Raw genomic sequence first — 22,008 nt, 5'->3', positions numbered from 1 at the left:
TTCAAACGTTCAGTGGCTGTGGGATCATGGCTACAGAAGCTGTGGTTGTAGTTATTCTTCTGCTGTTATTCTTTTAAGAGTAATGTATCCTGGACAGATTTTTAAAGTGCCCTTTATTCGAAATGCTGAGTTTGAGTCTTTTTAAATAGAGAATCTTAATTTCTATTTCTCCTCTTGAGAAGCAAACACTGTATTAACAGGGCATTAACAAAATTAACTTCTGTCCTTGGTCCAAACATTTGGCTTTGTCCCACATGTATATAATACTGACTGAAGGCAATGTTTGATTCAGTGCAGCAGAACATCACATGCATTTAGAATCATAGAATCATAGAAGCATTTAGATTGAAAAATATCTGTAATATCAGAGTCTAACCGTTGACCCAGCACTGCCAACCCGACCACTGAACCATGTCCCTAAGTTCCACACCTATATGACTTAAATACCTCCAGGAACAGTGACTCCACCACTTCTCTGAGCAGCCAATTCCAGTGCTTGACAACCCTTATAGTGAAGAAGTTTTTCCTGATAGCCAATCTAAATCTCCTCTGGCACACCTTGAGGCCATTTCCTGTAGTCCTGTCACTTGTTTCATGCACAACACCCACCTCACTAGACCCTCCTTTTAGGCTCTTGTAGAGAGTGACAAGGCCTCCTCTGAGCCTCCTTTCCTCCAGACTAAACAACCCCATCTACATCAGCAGCTCCTCACAGGACTTGTGCTCCAGTTGCTTCACCAGCTTCATTTCCTTTTTCTGGCCATGCCCCATCAGTGTCCTTCTCGTCATGAGGAGCCAAAAACTGAACACAAGATTTGAGGTGTGGCTGACCAGTGCCGAGTACAGGGGGGACAATCACTGCCCTGGTCTCATGGGACCAGGATGTAAGAGTTAGTAAGCACTGTTTGTAAGCAGGATGCTACGTGAGTTGAGGTGTAGGGTTTGGAGGAACCTGAGCATCTTTTCAGATTCCAGTTGTCAGAAAGCTGGCTTTGCTCTCAAATAATACTTTCAATAAATGTTATGAGTTTGTTTCTGTTTGTAGACAGGAAGAACAATATTGAAAGCATAAAAATGTGAAGTAATAGTAGGCTACCAGCAGAGAATAAATGGTAGGTTTTGTAACAGTAGCTCTGAACATGCAAAGCCAGAAGTGGGTGTCATGAGAACCTGTTGTCAGTGAAGAGATTCATGGAAAAAAGTAAAAATTGGAAAAGCAATGCTTTACAGCACTTTCCCTCTTCACTGAAGAAAATACATTCTTTCACACTGACTTCTTTCATTCATCCCTTTTATTTCTTTGGGTGAAAGGGGAAGATATTTAATCTTCAGTAGTACTTTGGTTGAAGTAGAACCCAGAGTTCTAAAGGTTATGGAATTAGTGTTTAAGCGGTTCATATTTAATTAAGTAAAAAAGCAATTACACTTTCTGGAATTAAAAGACATTATGAAATATAGCCAAAAAACCTCTAAAGGAATCCTCCATAGCTGTGAGGGATTTAGCTTGAAAACTGTTTCCCCATTTTTTAAATAGTCATCCAACCTTTGTTTTTAATTGCACTTTTGTGCTTAAACTGCAATAAAAAGTAATTTTTCTTGAAGTTTTTGCAAAACATGTCCTGTGTATCAGTCTGTATAATTGTATAATATGCCTGATTATTACTCATAAAATTTGAGGTGAAGTTCTTTGACAAATGTAGTGACACTTCTTTCCTGATGTTGATGTTAGTATGGAAGAACACCTTTACACCTGGCAGCAAACAATGGCATTCTTGATGTTGTCCGGTTCCTTTGCCTGACCGGTGCCAATGTAGAAGCATTAACCTCTGTAAGTATTGAGAGATACTGTTCTTCTTGTATGCATGATAGCTGAAAGAGAACTTATAGACAGGTGTAGGAAAAGGACATTACATACTGAAATTTAAAAAAAAAGGCTGTTGTATGTTATACAACATGAGTGGTATTTGTTATATCTCTCTTGTCTACTTGTTTCCTTCTTGCAACTGAGTTTAGAACTGATTATGGTACAGTACAGCTACCACTTTGTCTACACCTAATAATTTCTTCGTCTACAAATTACTTGTATCATTGTGTTTTCTGTAAGTTTTAAGTCACTTCATTAAGATACACGTCATTTCACATTTGAGAAACATACAAATGCATTGCATGTGTCTTAAATATTTTTCTTGCTTTAAGGGGTTAAAAAGTTCTAGTTTTATGCTGGGAGATGTCTGGTTGCATGGATGAGTGAACTAGCGTGCAAGTATCTTTATAAACTAAATCATTCATGTCAGATCAGCCAGCATCATTTCTTCCAGTTAGTAACACTGAAGGCATTTTTCACTCTCAGTAAGGTGAGAAACATCCTCCTAATGACATACCCACAGCAGGAATTAAGTGTCTTTCATCATATCCATGATAAATTATAGACATCACACACACCATTGCATGTGTTTTGTACAAATTAACCATGTTTTGTACTCAGATGCAGTGAATCATTTAACATTGCTATATTATAACAATTATAACACTGTAACCAGTGTATTCTGCTTAGAAATAACTACTGCTCTATATGAGGAAGACATGTTGTCATTAGATTTCAGTTGAGTCCACATTTTTCAGAGTTCTTCTCCTAACAATTTTTTCCTGATTTGGCTGAAATAGAGGAGGAAAAGAAGAAAACTTCTGTATCGTTTGCTTTACTCATTTGGTAGAAAATACTAATTTTGGGGGTTTATTCCTCTAGATTTAGCACTGCAGGTTTTTTTTTAAGCACAGATCTTATGTAGGAGGAGAATGCCAATAAACTTGGAATTGTGGCTTAAACAAGTTTAGGACGTAATAATTACTTTTTGATAACTATTGGATTGTATGTTGCCGTGTCCCCTATTAATAATAATGAAATGTGCATGCAGTGGACTTGGTAGGATGCTCTACCAATTTCCTTTGTCATCTGTTTTTGTCTTTTTTGTTTATTTGTTACATCCCATTGTGTATATGTATTTGCACTACTACTGTACTGTAGAGATGAGATAAAATAAAAGGGTGATGGGGGAATTCTTGAGCTGTTGCACTTCGTTTTTGTCATGACAGCTGTGTTGGTATAATTGCCTGTGTGGACACTGTCCTTCCAAGATAAAAGTACATTTTGTCTCTTCAGTTTAGGTCAGTTTGAAGGACATAACAAAATAAATAGTGCTGATACTAAATCTAGCAGGAGCAGTACACTGAATATACATAGCCATCCATTATTCCAGCAGTGTGGTGGCAGAGAGAAGGAAAAAGGAGGAGAGTACCAAAGGAACTTGCATGATGTGATTTTAATATTTCAGTTTTGCACTCATTTGCTAGAAGGCTGTTAAACTGTTCTATAGAGTTTATTAACAGCTCTTTCTGCAGCCAGTGCAGTAGAGTTAATGGCCTTTTTCTTCTCTCAGAACACCATTCCTGAGGAGCTAACTTTTCCAACACCATTAAGTAACTGGACTGTATTATTAATTCCTTGCCTTCTTTCTGTGTTAAAGCCCATTTTGGAACTAGTCTATTTTTAATTTGATTTCATGGATGGTGTTAAGTGACCTTAGAAAACCTTCCCCTCCTGGAGTATACAATAATTTCAAATGTTTGAAAATTGTCCCAAAACATCTGTTGTGCTCACATGTTAACTGTCACCATGTTGTTGGATTCTTCTCATGGAAGTCTCTAAATCAACTTTAAAATTGTCAGAGTGATTAAAAGTTTGGATGCAGATGCTTGCAAATGCGATTTGAACTCAGGATCAGCTCTTGCAGGGTGTCTGATTTGCAATATAGGGAGCCAGTCAGCAATTTTAATGTAATTTACCAGTAGGTGCAAAATACATTTTCATGGATCCTGTAACCAAGCCCTTTATATAGGTCAGTTTTGCTTACCTATATATACCAGTGTGTAGATACTCTGTGTGTAGATACTCTGTGTGTAGATACTCTGTGTGTAGATACAAGGAAAGCTTGAATAGGAAAAAACTTGGTTTTTTTTTCTTGTGGATGCATTTTCTAATTCTCTTATCTGAGATAGTGAAATAAGCAAAGTACTTCTAAATTACCTCTTACCAAAATTTAAAACAATACAATAACATAAGATAGATCTAAGAGTCAAAGTAGTGGGCAATTTTTCTTTTGGTCTTTTTGATATTAAACTGCTGATCTATGAAACATAGGTAACTATATGGCAAAACCAGAATCCTGAAGGCATCTTTGCTTCTCCTTTTAAACTTGCTGATGCAATTTAAACTGCATTTCTTACAAGTTTCTTGCTTTCTGGAATCCTTTCTGATACGCCACTGTCAGTCTTTATCCATGGGTAAACAAATATTCACCTGCTATTCATGTGAGTCAATATGCTGATGTGTCCCTTCTTTATGACCTTTTAAATATATTCAGTGGGCAGTATCTAGAAATCACTATCATCCTCTAATTGGTGAGAAGAGAGATGGAATTCAGGGGGAGGAGTGTTGACTTTGCTCTCAGACTCTGAATTCAAAGTATCTTGCTACAGCGGCATCCAGATGCCCATCTGTAAAAGGAAAATGAAGGAACTGCTGCTAATAATTTGTGTTTTAACAGGATGGGAAAACAGCAGAAGATCTCGCCAGAGCAGAGCAGCATGAACATGTAGCCAGTCTGCTTGCAAGACTTAAAAAGGTTGGGAATACATGAATTTTAAGTGACATTTTCATCACAGCCACTCTAAAAGCTGTAGCAAAATTCCTTGCTTCAATGCTGTCTTTTTTTTTTCCTTTTTCCTTTTTATATTTCTAATTTGAAATTATGCCCTCAATAAAGTAAATATGTACATATTAAAGACACTGGCTAAGCTAGTATGCACCACTGATTTATATCTGTGTCTGACAGTGCCTAGCAAAGCATCTAAGATATTTACTAGAAAATAAGCTGTTAAGAATTAGCACATCCCCCAAGATGACTTACTTCCTCAGGTTAGGGTTTTGAAGGATGGGGGGGTTGTGCCCTTTACGAAAATGTGAATACCATATGAAATAGTTGCATAAGTTCTTTTAATTATGAAAATGTCAATACCATATGAAATAGTTGCATAAGTTCTTTTCATTCTTTCAGTATATCCAAATGTCTTGCTAACTGGAACAAAAAGATGACCTGGGCTTGTTGTAAGGCAGCATGTCTGACACATCTGATTCACATTGATTAGTCAGGCAGCATCACTCATACTGGGAAGGTTCAGAGCCTACTTGCCTGGAGATTACAGGCAAGAGCCAGAACAATTAAAATAATCCTGTTAAAATTACAATGATGAGTCTGTGATTGGAGAAACTGAAATAAATGATCATTTCTATTGCTAATGGAAGATGGTGCACATCATGTATTGCCAAGGTAGAAGTAGAATCATGTTCTTTAGGCCCGGCAGCAAATCTCTGCTTCATAGGATTGTAAACTATATGTTTGTGAAGATGTGAGAAAGTGCAAAGTGCAGACTTCCTTTACAATGACAGCTTTTGTAAAGTTTGTCATAATAGGCTCCATTTTGCATGGTTACATTCCCACACCAAACTCTTATTTGTGTCTGCATGCAGGCAGGTAAATTTGTGATTTATTCATAATGTAAATATGAAAATAATACAAATTGACCTAGAACAAAGCAAGAAGGTCAGATAGATCTCTTTTGAAAGAAATATTAGTAAACTGTAACTCTCTTCTTGATAATGGAATATACATTACTGAAGGCCTGTCTCTATATATGTGGGGGAAATGCATTATACTTTGTACACAGAGAATCTGATCAATTGAAATTAACAAATTATATATGACCACTGAAAAGAATTCTAGTACTACTTAAAATGGTCAGTATCATCTAGTGCAGAGCATCCCTTACACTTATTTTTTTGTGCTTGTGAAGTATTTTGCCTCTAATGCAGACATGTGAAGAACCTACTATCCTAGTGGCTCTTGTGGAGGATTCAGTATCAGCTGTAACATTGCAGGGTTTGCACTGTGACTAATTTACTGAAGAAATGCCTGCTGGTGAGGAAGGAACAAACTTGTGTGCACTACTGCTTCTGCCAAATTCTCGGCTCAGTTGCTGTATGCTTATAATTCAGGGGGCTCATCCTCCATGTAAACTAGGTGCAAATGCAGAACAACAGAGCCCCTCAGCTCCAAATGGGGAAACGATGAAAGGGAAGGGAATCTAGTTCCTTTGCTCTCACACTTTGCTGCTTCCTCCCTGTTTCCTTGAAATTCACCCAAATGTGAGAAGCACTGAAAAAGTTGATGTAAAGAAAAAGAAGAGAAGAAATGCACATTGAGTTGTTAGATGGTTTAGGTGATAGCTGTCACAGCAAAATTCCTCAGTGCTGCATGTGTATTCCATAAGAGTATGTATATTGGTTAAGCTTCTGAGACTGATGGGTTAGGAGAATGGGCACTGAAAGAGGCTGGTTTTGACACCTCTGCCCTTTCCGTTTGAGGTCAAAATAATTCTATTCACTGATTTGAGCCTGAAGACATGGGATTTCAGTGAAATGTCAAGGCAGCTCTTGAGAGTGAGCATTAAACTCTCCTGTCTGCCTGTCCAGGAGCTGATGGCTTGCATGATGAACCAGACTTCAGCAGTCTGGCAAGACAGTGTATCTAAACCCCATGTTGAGTTTGTTGGGGGACAGAAGTTGCCTGCCACACATTCTGATTTCTCCTTTGTGTTGAATTTTAGGATACGCACCGGGGGATTTTTATCCAGCAGCTGAGGCACACACAGAATCCACAGCCCCGGATCAAACTGAAGTTGTTTGGATACTCTGGCACTGGGAAAACCACCCTCGTGGAGTCTCTCAAATGCGGCCTGATACGAAGCTTTTTCCGAAGACGTAGGCCTAGGCTCTCCTCCACCAACTCAAGCAGATTCCCCCCATCACCTTTGTCTTCCAAACCTTCAGGTATGGTTTTGAGCCATAATGTTTGTATGAGAAAATAGTCTCCTCTTATTCTCTAAGCTCCTAAGAAGAAGTTGTTGGCTGCACTGCAGAAGACAGGACAGCCTAATTATCTAAGAAACAAAAGAAAAGGGGAGAAGGGATTGGCTTCTCTGTGCATAGATTTGTACATAAAGTAAGAGGAAGAGTGCCAATGAATGTAAAGGACACAAGAGTAGTTAAGGGGTTTTTTTGCTTACATGCTGCATAAGTGAACTTGCACAGCAGAGGACAGGGCTTGTAAACACTGCTGTTTATTTTTCACAAAATGTCCTGGATTGCAAACATCAGTTTGCTGGAGGAACTTCAATAAACACTGCAAAATTGGAACAGTTGCTGCATCTCTATGAGATTTTTAAGTAGCAATATGTTTCAGAATTGCCTCTGATGCCTTGGAGTGCTTTTCCCTGAGGTGTAAGTTTGAATTAATCCAGTTAGAGGTGTCTAAAGTTGTCTTCAAACAAGCTGAAAATGGAAATTTTCTAAACTGAAGTAAATGTTTACAAATATTAGGTAGGTCATAGGTTGCTCATGTAGCACCAGCTGGCCTGTGCAAAGTGGGAAGAGCTACAAGGTGTAGAGAAACTAGCTAGGTTTACACTTAAGCCTGTGGCCAGTTTTTGAAGAAACCACAGGGGGACAGTGGAAAGATGAGTATCCAGGTCCCTTTTCTAACAGTGGGAGCCTACACAAGCAAGCTAAGCATGTTGAGGAGCTCAAGTTTAAATTGATGTTTAGAACTGGTCTTACACTTTGTAAGTTTTAGATGAGGCCAGGGTTGCCTTTTTTTAAAAAAAAACCTTTGGATAATACTTGCAGGTGTGGATTTTTTTCATGATTTTTCAGTAATATTAGGACAGTGCTAGTAGTTGTTTTCATCTCTGCTTTCTCTCTGTTCATCAGAGGAAGCTATAGGGCATTCACAAAGAAGCTTAACAAGGCAAGACCCATTCCACAGAGATTGTTACTGTATTTAATGTTTACTTAATACAAGGGCCTCACATCTGTTACAACAGAAAAAAAGAACTTGATTAAATTAATCAGTCAAAAGTTCTTGATTTATTTATCTTAATTTACTGTGTCATACAAAGGGCGATAAATCACTCAAGGAATATCAGTTCCTGGAGGTAGTACAGAAAGGTTTTGATTGAAGTTAAATTTTTGTGTTGGTTAGTAACAGAACTAAAGAAGAGGTGTTATGCACTCACAGCATCATAAAATCAGAAAGACTGCCAGTCACACTGGCAAATCAGCATAAAAATAAAGGTGAATTTGAAGCCCTTCAAAAGAGCTTACCTAGATATACATCCAGAAAGATATACAGCTGTATATATACAAAATTACTATGGGGTTATTTTAGCATTTAGAAGTTTGGGTTTTGCTTCTTTCAGTACATGTTCTTTTGGGATGTAAATTATATTCTGGGTTGAGTGACATAATCAGATAAATATTTAAATCAGCATATCAATATTTATATCATCACAATTTGGTCTATACTTGGTCACATAGGATTTGTTTGTTTATGTGTTTATTTAAATTCTGTAAAAATATGTGTGCAAATCCACTTAGTATTTATTTACAAGAGCCAAAAATTTAAAATATTACCCTAGGAGATCAAACATAGAAGTGTAGTTTGACAGTTAACAGGTAATCTCTTTCTATTGTAAAACCTAAATATTGGAATTTGCCGACTGGTGGAGGAAAGAAATCTTTATCCACTAGGTGGTGCAAGTCAGTTAAAAAGCCTTTTTGTTTCTCATTTGCACTCTGGGAGTCTGAATTAACAAGGAATTTTAAAATTGTTTAGGAGTAAAATAATTTTGGTTAAGAGCCTACTTTTCTTCCCAGCCACTGCTGAGACACTTGTTACACAGTGATATTTTTTTATCATTACTTACAGGAATCAATAATATGAATATGTGACATATCATGCCAATAATAAATCATGCAATGAAATTGTAGCCCTTAGCTTAACAAAAAAAAAAAAAAAGACAGCATATTTTGCAACACAGATCTTTAACTATTCAAACCTTTCATACACATACATTTCAGTCTCTTTTATGCTTTCCACTCAGAGGTATATCTGCTAATGGACATAAGTGCTTTATAGGATCATTCTAATATTCTCCTTTTAATCATTCAGAATAAGAATGTAGTTTTGTACACCCACAGCTTCATAGATATCTCTTTTCTTTGAAGAACACTTTGGGCTTTTTAATCTGCTTTTATGGCCTGCATAGTTGTTTTGAAGTGATCTTGTTGTGATTTTCACATGGTTTGTAATCTCATTTCCTTTCCCTGACCCAGTTTCAGTAAGTATTACAAATCTTTATCCTGGATGTGAAAATGTCAGCGTGAGAAGCCGTAGTATGATGTTTGAGCCAGGCCTGACCAAAGGAGTATTAGAAACTTTCGTATCACCTGCTCATCATTCTCACTTCTCTTCTGATGACCAGTCCACCAAGGCCATTGACATCCAGAATGCCTACTTGCATGGTAAGAAGAGCCCTGGGCTGGGGTGCCTTAATGTTGTAGAACAATTAATGCCATTTAACTCATTTTTTTTTAATAAAAATTGAGGGGGAAAGTCTGACTTGGCATAGTAGTGACTGTGTTTGACAATCAAACACTGGTGGGATTTAATTTGTTTGAGAAAGTGAATCTGACTGAAGTTCTGTAGCTGTTGTAATATACATTTTAATCACTCATGTCAGATTTTCACGGTATTACTTAGGAATGTTTCTGAGGTGAGTAAGTTGGAGAGTAGAAAAGAGGGATTTGGTATGACAGGAGCAGGTCAGCAAAATGGCTACAATATGAATGCTTCTTCATCTGTACTGTAGGGTATCTGGGGATTTTACCAGATTTAGCCTGGCCCATTTAGTCCTCACCATTTAAGTATTTCCCCAGCTATGCAAAGGACATACTGTTCTTAGTCCATGTCAGGACTGGGACAGTTTTGGTGAGCCCTGGAGCCCATCAGTCGTTATAAGTGGAGCTTCTGATTTATTTTCTTTTTTTGCACGGAAACTAACTGCTCTGCAGTTGAAGCCAGTTAGCAGTAAGAGGGGTCAATCACAGAAAGTGTTGTAAGTACGTACATGGCTTTTGGCTCTGAGACCACATAAATTGGGTTTGTGCTCTACAAGCCATACAAATTGTCATTTATATAAGTGGTCAGATCTCTTCTTCATAAGGAAAGGTTTTGCATGCCTTAGCAGTACAATTTTGAAGCTGAGTTAGTATTAATCAAAAGTTTACCTTGGAAACAGAAATCTGTATATCAGTGCATAATTGCGAATGCAGTGACAAAGCATTTATCCTAGATGCTGTAGAGTTTGCCAAGTAGCTAAAACTTGTTCTTTGTGTACGCTAATTTCTTCCTTCAGTGTAATTTGAAGCCCAGTCCAATTCTGCAGGGAAACAGAGTTGTGCCATGGACTGTCAGAAGGACTTTGTTTTCTTTCTCTGTTCTGTCCTATACAGAACAAAGTGTACACACAGGTGAACTCTAAGTGGCTATACTCCTAACAGCAAGTTGGAGTGTTCTGACTTCTCCCCTTCATCACCATTTATTTAATTAGAAGTAGTACAGGTGCAGCAGACATCACCCTAATCAGATGGTGCATCTGGGAAGTGCAACATACTAACACTTTTCTCACCCTAAACTAGAGATGGCAAAAAGAAGCATGGAGCTCTTGGAACCCTTGACATGGTGACTCTTCAGGTCTGATTTACCAACACAATGTGAATAGTATAAGGTTTTTTTAGAATGTGTGTCAGTGGTTTTTAAAATCAGTGGTGGCATGTTAAGAAGAATAATTAATAAAAATATTAAGCTTTTTTGAGGTGAACAGGAAAAGAATGGAAGCCATTATTCTTGGTTTTCAAGACAATTACAAGATCTGCTTCTCTTGTTCAAGGCAAAGATCAATTTAATTGCAGAAGACTACATGCATTTAACACAAGTACTTATATATGGAATCCAGCTAAATGTCCTAGAGAAGGAATGTAAGAGAGGAACAGATTTTAAGGGTCCAACTGCTAAGCCTCTAAAACTGACTGAAACTCGTTCCCTTTGTTCATGATTGCATTTTCTGTCTTGCTTTCTCACATGCATACAGTTTATGTTTGTGAAAGTTTAAATCAGATTAGATATCTTGTTTGTATTTCCATGGCCAGAAGAAGTTTCATGCTTACTGATGAAGTGTGATCTCTTCTTGTTTGTCTGTTTTTCAGGAGTTGGGGATTTCAGCATCTGGGAATTCTCTGGGAATCCTGTGTATTTCTGCTGTTATGATTATTTTGCTGCAAATGATCACACTGCAATTCACATAGTGCTTTTTAGTCTTGAGGAGCCTTATGAAATCCAGTTAAACCAAGTGACCTTTTGGCTCAATTTCTTGAAATCATTGGTCCCAGTTGAGGAGCCAATAGGTATGTTATTGTGCTTGTTAATGAAGTATTAGAGATATAAAACTTCTTGTATTTCTCTGCAACTCTGTACATCATCTGTGTTGGGTGTCTTCATCCCCATGTATGCAAACTTTACATTAGGTTTCTTGGCAAAAGGGAATTTTATCTGTGGAAGAAGCCAGAAGCATTGCACACACCAAAGAGTTAAATTTAAAATGTCACACAGTACAGTGCAATATCTCGTGGCACTGGGATTTACATCTGTACATGGCAGATGAAGTTTTATGTCAGATAAGTGATCAAGAGTGTTTTAGAGCGCTGGAACTATTCAAAACCAAGTTGGCTTAAATTCCTCTTATATCTAGCCCAAATAAAGAATATTTTCAGTATAAATTAATCTTGTCATTGACAACAGGACAGAACAGCCTTACCCCTCAGTATGTGCAGCTTTCACTGTTTAACAAAAGTTCTGTTTGGACTTCAAATATGAGAACTTTTTGATGCTGATGCACAGAAATCAGTATTTCTTGTAAATTTCACATATGCTCCAATTTTGCACAGGTTTTAAGTTACTTTTATTTGTTTTATATTCAGACTTACTGAAAGTTACTTGGTGGGCAAACTTAAATAGCATTTTTCTTAAAAGGTCTGGTAGTCCAGGTGTATATATTGTAACTTATAACTTGTTTGCATTTGTAGCTGAGTACTGCTCTGCAGACTGTGACAGTTTCTTGGACTAACCAAGCTCTGACACGTGTCTTGGTTCTATGATCTGAAAGATTATTCCAGCTGGTGGATCTAACTCAGCACTAAAGGACATTTGTAGTGATGCTAGGGATTCACCAGACAAACGTATTAAATACTTAACATTATGCAAAGGGTTCTTCTCTCGCTCTTTCTGTATGCATTATCTCAAGCCAGACAATGAGCAAAGGTCAACCCTTGGGTTTCAGTTCAAGCTTCTGCATTTTTTTATTTTTTGGTTTAGATCAAATCACAATGTTAATAATATCAGCATTTGGATCTAACCAACAATAAATTACCTGTGAAATTTAAAGCTCAGAAATTTTCAGAAAAGGTCAGCTAATTTGCAGCTGCTGGAAGCTTTTCACTGCTCATCAGTCTCAGTCCATTTTTTCTTCTTGCTCATCTGATTATCAGCATTTTTCAGATACTTCACTTAAATCTGTGTTTATACTAATCAGCTCTGTCTGGGTACCCATCCATCTCTGTACCCATCTTCAAAATCTCTCAAGTAATATCTAGTAACTGATGTGTGCAGAAAAGTTAAAACTCTTAGAATTACTTTCCAAATATTTTATCTAAGTCCTTAGCTGTTAATTCAAAAGAAAAATAAAAATAAGATAATTACCAAATACTTGCCTGGAAGTGCTATGCAGAGATTTGGGGAAGTGTGGCTTTTTGTGAATTAATTGAGATTATGTAGCTCTTTGTTGATGAGAACTGAGCAGTGATGTGTGCATAATTCTCCCATGTGACCATTTTTAAGGCTAAAAGAGCATGACTGGTTGTACTGTCTGTTAAAAATAGTTTAACGATGTCTTCTATTCTCTGGAATATGGGTATGAGAAAAGATTGAAACCTCTGTGTTCTGTACTGTCACTTCATTCATGCCATTTGTATCTTTCTTTCTTTCTCATTCTTTTTCATGGCTTCTGCCAGGCTTTCCTACTTAACTCTCACCTAAGTGAGAGATCATTGTTTGTGTAAGTACTGCAAAATAGCATTCATATCAACATATGAATGTTGTAGACATTTTGTGTTCTTACAGTTCTCTATTCTGCACTTGTAATATTAAGGGCTATGCAAAGATTATGCAAAATCCTTCCAAGAAGCTGCTATTTCTAATTTTTTTTCTCCTCACACTGTCGTAGTTTGTAGTTAGTAGGTATATCATTAGTGCTTCTGATTACTGTTTTTGTTAAACCAATAATGTAACACAATATAGATATATCTGATGTTACTCAAATTGTCTAGCTATTAAAATCAGGCCTCATATACCCAGTCCTATAAGAAGAGTATCACCAGTTACACTGTTTATGGCTGTCCTTAGAGTTGGTACACAACTATAAAAGTGGTTGGTATGAAAAACGTAAAATGCATTTCTGCTTTTCTGGGTCAGTATCAGCCTTTTCCATGGCAAGCCATATAGTGAGGGAGTCCTCTTGTTTCTCTTCTAGCATTTGGTGGGAAGCTGAAAAGTCCTCTGCATGTTGTTTTGGTTGCCACGCATGCTGACATAGTGAATCTGCCTCGGCCTGTCGGAGGAGAGTTCTGGTATGACAAAGACATCTCTTTATTGAAAGAAATCAGGAACAGGTAAGTGGGAAGTATATTGATACATAGTGTTTAAACATGCTAATTGGAAAGAAAAATACTAAAATGCATTGGAATAGGTGAAAGGTTTTTATATGGCTTATATTATATTATGATACTTTGAGTATGTTCAGGAGGCATATGTTGTGCTAAAATTTAAACATTTACCAATATTACAGTGAGTAAACTGCTCGGAGTGAGCTAAAGTGAGCCAAGTGGTGTCAAAATTAATTGTGGTGTAGGCAGGCTCATCCCGTGAACACTAGGCTACATCCAAAGACCCATTCCAACTTTCTGTCTAACATCTTGGTTCTCAGGTTTTGCACCCGAGAAGTCTCAGAGAAGTAGGTCATTTGCAGCTAAAAATTTTGGATGCAAAAGAGGAAACTTTACCAGAGAACTACCCTTAGCTCTTTACTGATTTAGGATAGCTATGAAAAAAACTTAAATGAGGCCTGGAAGTAGTCGCCACACAGTTTACAAAAAGCTGGACATTGTGGAGTCACACAGGTGACAAGTTCATCCAAGAGGTGCATAGAAGTTAGGGAAACTTATAGAATTCTTTAGTAAATGTCTGGAGCACATGCTAATGGTAGATGGAAATGGGGAATTTTCCAGAAACATACTATTGTTTAAAGTAACAATAACCTTATATTCAGAGTGAGCATGTAAATGGGAAACACTGGATATGAGAAATCATCCATACCTGAGAGTACGGACACTTGTCTGGGCTGTACAAGAAACAGATGCAGGAATTCCAGCACAATAGTGGTGGGGTGGGGTTGGGGGGAAGCATTATCTTAATCAATTGAAATAAACCAATAGAAAAATACCTGTGTGTCATCTTTGGTGCTGGAGTCCTTTTAAATACAAATCTCTCTAAAGCTAGGCAAACAGGTTTGTGTGGTTGGAAACTCAAAACAAAAGTGGAAAGAGAGCTGTCAACAGCAATGACTACTGAACAATTCAAAGTGAGAAGAAAGCAAGCAACAGACATTAAGACCTCAAATAAATTCCTGGAATCTCTTCTCTAGTAAAATGTTTTGGTTTGTAATTACAGGTCATGTGATGCAGTTACCATTTTCTTATAAATATTCACTCTTCATCTTGAGAGAAAACAATTTTCTCTCAATAAACCTCTGCTTATATTCAAGAAAATTGCACAGCAGCTATAGTGTCTATGCTTATAAAATATCTCAGTATAATCATTACTTAAACTTCATAATTCCTTAAGGAAAAACAACTCTAGTGTAATTCAAGACTGAAGTACAATTGTATTAAGAAATAAACTGGATTTGGGGCTAAGTTAATAATGATTATTTTTGTTTAGATTTGGAAATGATTTGCAAATCTCAGAAAAGTTATTTGTCCTGGATGCTGGAGCATCTGGGTCTAAAGATATGAAGCTTCTCCGAAATCACTTGCAAGAAATAAGAAGCCAGATAATTTCTGTAAGTAGTGTCTAAAAGTCTGGGTTGGATAAGCCAAAATGTGAACGTCTTGTGTAATAATCTACTGTAAATTTCAAATTTACGACAATGACGCATACAGAAACCACTGTTGTTCCAATGTTCTAACAGCACACTTGACAGGTCTTGTGATAAACAAAGCCTTATAATCAAAGATTGAGTCAGCATTTTGAAAATAGTATCTGTTTCAAGCAGATGACCAAAATACCCTCTGTTGAAAGGAAACAATTTGAGATATCAGTTTAAAGTCATAATTTTGTTTTTTGATTGGCAGTGATCAGATTCCAGCATTGGTCTCCCCTTTTGTTTTGTTTTGTTGTTTTTTTTTTTTTTAACTCAGCATAGTATTATAGAGAAACAGAGAAATATATTATAAATACATTTCAGGAAAATAAGGTTTTTCACCTTAAAAACACACCAGAGTATAACAGTTTTCTCAACTGTTAGAAAGATAATTCCAAATATGGATCTGTAAACTGAATATGAATTAAGTTTTGACTGCATTTTTTAATTGAAAAATATTGCTTGAAGCTGTATCTGTATGTGTAGGTATATGAATATGAGACTAAAGGTAAAGTGTAGCCATGGTTTGATGTTATCACCATGAATCCATGGAGAGTTCCATAATAAGGGTGACCAAGTGAAATATTTTATAGCCTGTGCTAAATGGATTAATATCCTGTTACACACCAACAAGATTTTTTTTCAGCAACTTTTGAAATGTATTTTTTTGTAATTGATTAAAAGTGGATATATTACTGAGTTAATTCTCTGTGTTGAGGAAAATATTTAGAGTCATGCAAAATGCCTATTTTACATTCCTGATGGTCTCTTGATTGTGTAAGCTTTTCTTCTCTATGAAAGCTTTACTATAGCTATAGTCACTAGCTTAAAATCTGAAGGGGTTTACTGTATAAGAAGGGGAGGCTGTGGCTTGAGAATGAGCAAGAAGGCATCAGTGAAGTCTAAGGCAACCAACAAAGTACCATTTTTGCTTCTTATTTACTACCTTGCTGTCCCACCTTTTGAAGTAAATTGGTCCTGTAAAGATACTGATGAGTACAGATTCTAAATAAATTCTCATCGTTTCAGAAATAAGCATTGACTTACAAATGCATGATGGCAACACATGGTGATATTTGGAAATTTTGCTTATTTCAGTGAAAAACTAGTTTCTGCAACTCACTTTTTTAAGAAAAAGTAGATAGATCTTATGGCAAGTGAATGCCAGATGGAAGAATAAGGGTTCAGCAAAAAGGGAGCTCTTTAGATCTGAATATTCATTATAAATGCATTAGCCTCCATATTAAAAAAAATTGTACCACTATTCTCAAGGGGATGTTTTCTGTGCATTTCTAAGACTTGTCCACCTATGACTCACCTGTGTGAAAAAATAATCTCCACACTGCCTTCCTGGAGAAAAATTAATGGGCCCAACCAGCTGATGTCCTTGCAGCAGTTTGTGTATGATGTACAGGAACATCTTAATCCCTTAGCAAGCGAAAATGATGTACGGCATATTGCACAGCAGTTGCATAGCACAGGAGAAGTAAGTATTTTTATCTAAATTCCATTTCTTTCTTTGCAAGATACTGTTCTGGTAGAACATTTCTTTTATGAGTTTAAGCAAATGTTTAAAGTTGTTTGGTTTTTTTCTCTTCCTCTTAAGACATCATAAGTAAAGAATGCTTATTAACACTTTCTGTTATCATTATGTCTTGTGGCTTCTATTTTGTTAATGTAATCTCTTTGAGACAGGAAGAATTACAGTTTATTGCTACAGTTGTGAGAATATAAAATACTCAGAAAGGAGTTATATTATCACCTTCAATGGAGTGTTCACTGCATATGAAAGATTTATATGTGTCCACTAGAAATTGAGTAGTAGGATAACACCTTTGCAAAAACAGCTTGCAGAGCATGACTAGGCTTCCAGCTGTTGAGCTCAAATAATGTCATTACTAGTGGAAAATAACAACAAGATCTTTTTTTTTTTTTTTTTTTTTTTTTCTGAGTACTTGCCATATATTTAAATGCACTGTTTTTTTCCTGTGAGCAGTATTAATCAAATTGTTGGGTCAGTCTGTTAGGAAGGCAAGAACGTGGGCTATCAGCTTGTACTTCACAAGATGTAAACAGTAATTTTCATATTTATAAACAGATTAACATTATGCAGAGTGAAACCGTCCAAGATGTTGTGCTTCTGGATCCTCGCTGGCTCTGTTCTAATGTCCTTGGAAAAATCTTGTCAGTGGAGAACCCAAAAGCCCTCCATCACTATAGAGGTCGGTACACCATAGAGGACATCCAGCGTCTGGTGACAGATAGTGACGTGGAAGAACTGATACAGATTTTGGATGCCATGGATATTTGTGCAAGGGACCTTAGCAGTGGAGCAATGGTGGATATTCCTGCTCTCATAAAGACTGACAATCTTCACAGGTCTTGGACAGATGAGGAGGATGAAGTGCTGATCTATGGTGGTGTTAGAATCGTTCCTGTGGAACATCTTACCCCATTTCCTTGTGGAATTTTTCATAAAGTTCAGGTGAATCTCTGCAGGTGGATTCATCAGCAGAGCACAGAGGGAGATGCTGATATACGTCTGTGGGTAAATGGATCAAAGATTATGAATCGTGGAGCCGAGCTTTTAGTGCTGCTGGTTAACCATGGGCAGGGTATAGAGGTTCAAGTTAGAGGACTGGAAACAGAGAAGATCAAGTGCTGCTTACTTCTGGATTCTGTGTGCAGCACTATTGATAACTTAATAGCAACAACCTTACCTGGTCTTCTGACCGGGAAATATTACCTTAGTCCTCAGCAGCTGAGGGAACACCATGAACCAGTAATGGTCTACCAGCCTAGAGACTTTTTCCGTGCACAGAGTCAAAAGGAGACATCACTAACTAACACTATGGGGGGATATAAAGAGAGCTTTAGCAGTATACTGTGTTTTGGGTGTCTTGATGTTTACTCCCAGGGAAGCCTAGGAATGGATATTCATGTTTCTGATCTGAATCTACTTACCAGGAGAAAACTGAGTCGACTTTTGGATCCACCTGATCCAATGGGCAAAGACTGGTGCCTTCTTGCCATGAACTTGGGCCTCCCTGACCTTGTTGCAAAGTATAATACAAATAATGGAACACAAAATTACTTTCTCTCAAGCCCAGTTCATGCCCTTCTGCAGGAATGGAGTAATGCACCTGACAGCACTGTAGGCATACTAATGTCTAAGCTGAGGGAATTAGGTCGCAGAGATGCAGCAGATTTCTTACTGAAGGCATCTTCTGTATTCAAAATTAATTTAGATGCTAATGGTCAAGAGGCTTATGCCTCCAGTTGCAACAGTGGCACATCTTACAACTCAATTAGTTCTGTAGTGTCACGGTAAGAGGAGGTGTTTTGCATGGACGTCTTTCAAAGTGCAGAAAGGATAAAAGATACAGTATAAAAGTTACAGTGCATACTAATTTATGAGCTTTTGCATCAGAGGATCCTTCTCTGGCGCCACCTTTTTTGTGCATAAACTTTCTACTCCTAACTGTGAGTTGTTGCTTTTTATTAAAAAGACTGGTGTACTTCTGGTGGTTTGAAACTATTTCTGATTGAGAATGTGCTGCTTAATACTGCCATTTCAACTGGAAAGTCTTAACTTTTGGATTACGTACTGCAACTGTTTTATATAATTCTCCATATAAGAGCTAGGGGGAGAGAAATAGCACATAGTACCTTATATGTCTGTTTCTTACACTCTTTTTTTTTTTCCTTTTCACTGTGTCCTCTGCTTAACATCTTTTTATATTTGTACAAGAGAAATCCACCATTTGCGGTCAATCTGACCAAACTTAAGTGCATCGTTTTTAGCTGAAAAAGTGAGTGCCTTTTGCAGGAGGGAGGGTGCAGTTGATTTGATTGACCCTGCTGGAGTTACAAGAACATGCTACCTCTGTTTCACTCAAATTGTCTGCATGCTTATCATTGCAAGTGGTGCTTGCCTGTTAATTTTTCCTGCACTTCTAAGTCATTGGTGATGACTCATGCAGAGCATTCTTGTGCCAGTACTATAGGTATAGGTGTGACACCTAATCAACTTCAATTACAGTAAAATCATAATGTGAAAATCTCTTAAACTTGCCAATTATCATGCTTCGTTATTTCCATGCACCTCAGGTAAAAGTTCATATCATTATAATAGAGTTAAAAAAATACAAGTGTTGGATACTGCAGAATAATATTGTCTAGCTGTCAGTTGTAATTTGTGTATAACAAAGGTTTTCTACTATTAGAGATCCTGCATTACTTACTTCCTGTACTTGAAAACTTTGATGGGGATAAAAAAAAGGAAGCAAGGTTTCTTGCAGTGACAACTTTTAAATTGATATGAGGGAATAATATCCATTCTCTGTTCTAAAAAGCATGTAATTTTCATGGTGCGATATGTGTTTGTTTATATATATTGTATGTATATACATTAAGACTATTTTTTCCTTAATCTTACATTGTAGTAAATTTTAAAGGATTTTTCTACAAATAAACTGTTGCTTGTTGCATCCTTGTTGATCACATTCTCTTGCTGAAGGGTATCAAAACTTCTCTTTTCTTTGCAGTTAGAACTGAAGAGAGGCAATGCCTTCCTTCTGAAGTTCTTGGAACCTCCCCCTTCAGGGGAATGTCTTAGTATGCTTCAGGAATATTTATGGGGTTTTTCTTTAATTGCAGATATGGCCCCTGTACAGCAGAGGAATCTGCATTCATTTTAACAAATGGCAAGCCAAAGCAGTTCGCTACATAGCTTTTCCTTTGTGGTTTTTCATAATGGAAAACAAAACAGCAAATGTGAGTCTGTCATCAATTCTCCAGATAATGCTGTGCTGCAGAGAGAGAGGACACTGCATTAGAACTTGTGCTGCAATACATTTATTTACATTATTTACATTAAATATCCCCTCATCACACAAGGGACTCTGCTGGCACTGCTTATTTAAAATCTCAGCATTACTCCCAGATAGCTGCACAGTCTTGGTATGGCACACTCTGTAGGCAGCACAATGCCTCTGCCCTGTGTATGTTGCAAAGGATTTAAGCCAGATCTTCTTAAAATGCTAGTTGCTTGGTCTCCCTTCCTTTCTTTGCTTATTTTACCCTTGCTTAATTCAATCTTTCCCCAGGTCCCAGCTACTGCTGGGCTCCATAGTTAACTATTACTTTAAAGTCTAGCCCTCAATAAGGAAATACGGTTTATGAGCAGTCCTACCCTGAGCTGTCTGTGTTTTGATATTCTGCTTCTGACAAACTGCATTCAGCATCTCCCACCCCTGCTCTAAGTGGCCCAGTGCAGAGCCCAGCTCTACACAGCCTAGATTCACATCTGTCAATTAATGGCCACTACCATATTTCAGTTTCCAGCTGTGGACATGTTTAGTACTTCTGTCAGATTCTGATAAGTGGAGGGGTCTTTCTCATGTCATAAAACTTCCTAGGTTTATACCAGAAAAGGTTTCCTCACCTGCCCACTTCCCTAGACACTTTATGCACACTTGAGATGTGTAGTCAACTTACCAACACTGATTAACACTCCTTTTGGTTTCTTTTTGTTTTTTCTTTCCCAGCAGCATGTTTCTCATAGATCCTTGCTTCCATTTACTGTAAAATGCAGACCTGGGAATATGAATTACTTAATGGACTCTATGATGAACCTTTGACTAGCATGCAGCCTATTGCATCATTTACAGTTTTCATGGTAATACGCTCAGGAAAGTGAATCACAGTCACAGGATAGCTTTGGATTCCTTTCTTATAAATCCTACGCTATTGGTCAAAAAAATTAAAAAATTGTTTCCTAGATGACAGTTTGGGGATAAAAAAAAAGGCTAGCCAAATGTTACAAGTGAGCATCCCTTCTGTTGCTTCACTTTTATTAATTGTTTTGTTTTTTGTCAATGCGACTAGGAGCAGAGCTTCATTCTACAGTTTTTAGAACTGGGTTTAAAAGATGCACAGATCTCGCCCTGACTCACTGCAGAAATTGAGAAAATGCAGGTCTTTGTAAGGTCAAAAAAGTTGAGTCATAAGTGTACGGAATGTATAGTACATGCAAGGAACATGATGCACTTAGCTCCTGACAGTGAAATAACTGAAGCTGGATAGTAACCATCTTTGTAGCTTCAGAAAAGAGCTGATGAAACATAATCTTGAGGATAAACCAATGAGTGATAATTTTCATTTTGTTTTTAAAATCCATAGTATAGACAAAGTCTGAAGTTTGCCACTCAAAGCCAAGATGCATTACAGATAATCTTGCAGTTTAGAGAAGTATTCTACTGGCACCCAGACTCAAATCTTGAATAAATTTTCTGAAGAAGATAGGGAAGAAGCAAACACTTTGGTGCAGGCCATTTTTTCAATTATTTCTCCCCAGCATGCAGCAGCATGCATCAAATAAAAGATGTGCTTCATATGGCTATTTTTATTGGGTGTTATTGGTTGTACTATTTTTGGAAGTTTTGTTTTTGACCTAACTGCTGAGTTTAGAAAGCCACAAGAGATCAGTGGTTACATGCACATGATTTTAAGGCAGGCCAAGGGCATCCAGAGACGGCCTCAGGTGGAGGTGGATATACATGATTTTTCTCACTTTAAAAGGTTGAGGAGACAAGTGTAAGATGAAGAGAATCACAGGTTTTAGGACCTTTGGGATCCCAGAGATTGAAAAAGTTATGAAACTACAAGGGTATAGAAACTCCCAAATGTCACATGCTTGACAGAGCCAGGAGGGTTAGGAAGGAGCCAGTTTCCTAAATG

General features: G+C 37.3%; 1 protein-coding gene across 2 annotated transcripts in view; it reads left to right on the top strand.

The window, feature by feature from the left end:
* DAPK1 (death associated protein kinase 1) overlaps positions 1-19,757 on the top strand; it is an 86,654-nt gene extending 66,897 nt beyond the window's left edge. For both annotated transcript variants that reach the window (XM_072922093.1, XM_002194596.6), the window contains exons 18-26: positions 1,730-1,828; positions 4,605-4,682; positions 6,724-6,946; positions 9,290-9,478; positions 11,222-11,419; positions 13,600-13,738; positions 15,066-15,186; positions 16,565-16,753; positions 17,366-19,757. In XM_072922093.1, the coding sequence (XP_072778194.1) occupies positions 1,730-1,828; positions 4,605-4,682; positions 6,724-6,946; positions 9,290-9,478; positions 11,222-11,419; positions 13,600-13,738; positions 15,066-15,186; positions 16,565-16,753; positions 17,366-18,598 (2,469 nt within the window). In that variant the 3' untranslated portion in view covers positions 18,599-19,757. The remainder of the gene's footprint in view (positions 1-1,729; positions 1,829-4,604; positions 4,683-6,723; positions 6,947-9,289; positions 9,479-11,221; positions 11,420-13,599; positions 13,739-15,065; positions 15,187-16,564; positions 16,754-17,365) is intronic.
* Positions 19,758-22,008: the final 2,251 nt, after the last annotated feature.

This window comes from Taeniopygia guttata, chromosome Z (genome assembly GCF_048771995.1).
Source record: "Taeniopygia guttata chromosome Z, bTaeGut7.mat, whole genome shotgun sequence".
In the NCBI taxonomy this organism is placed as follows: Eukaryota; Metazoa; Chordata; class Aves; order Passeriformes; family Estrildidae; genus Taeniopygia; species Taeniopygia guttata.
The sequence above is the reverse complement of the archived record's forward strand: the minus strand, read 5'-3'. Positions and strand labels throughout refer to the sequence as shown.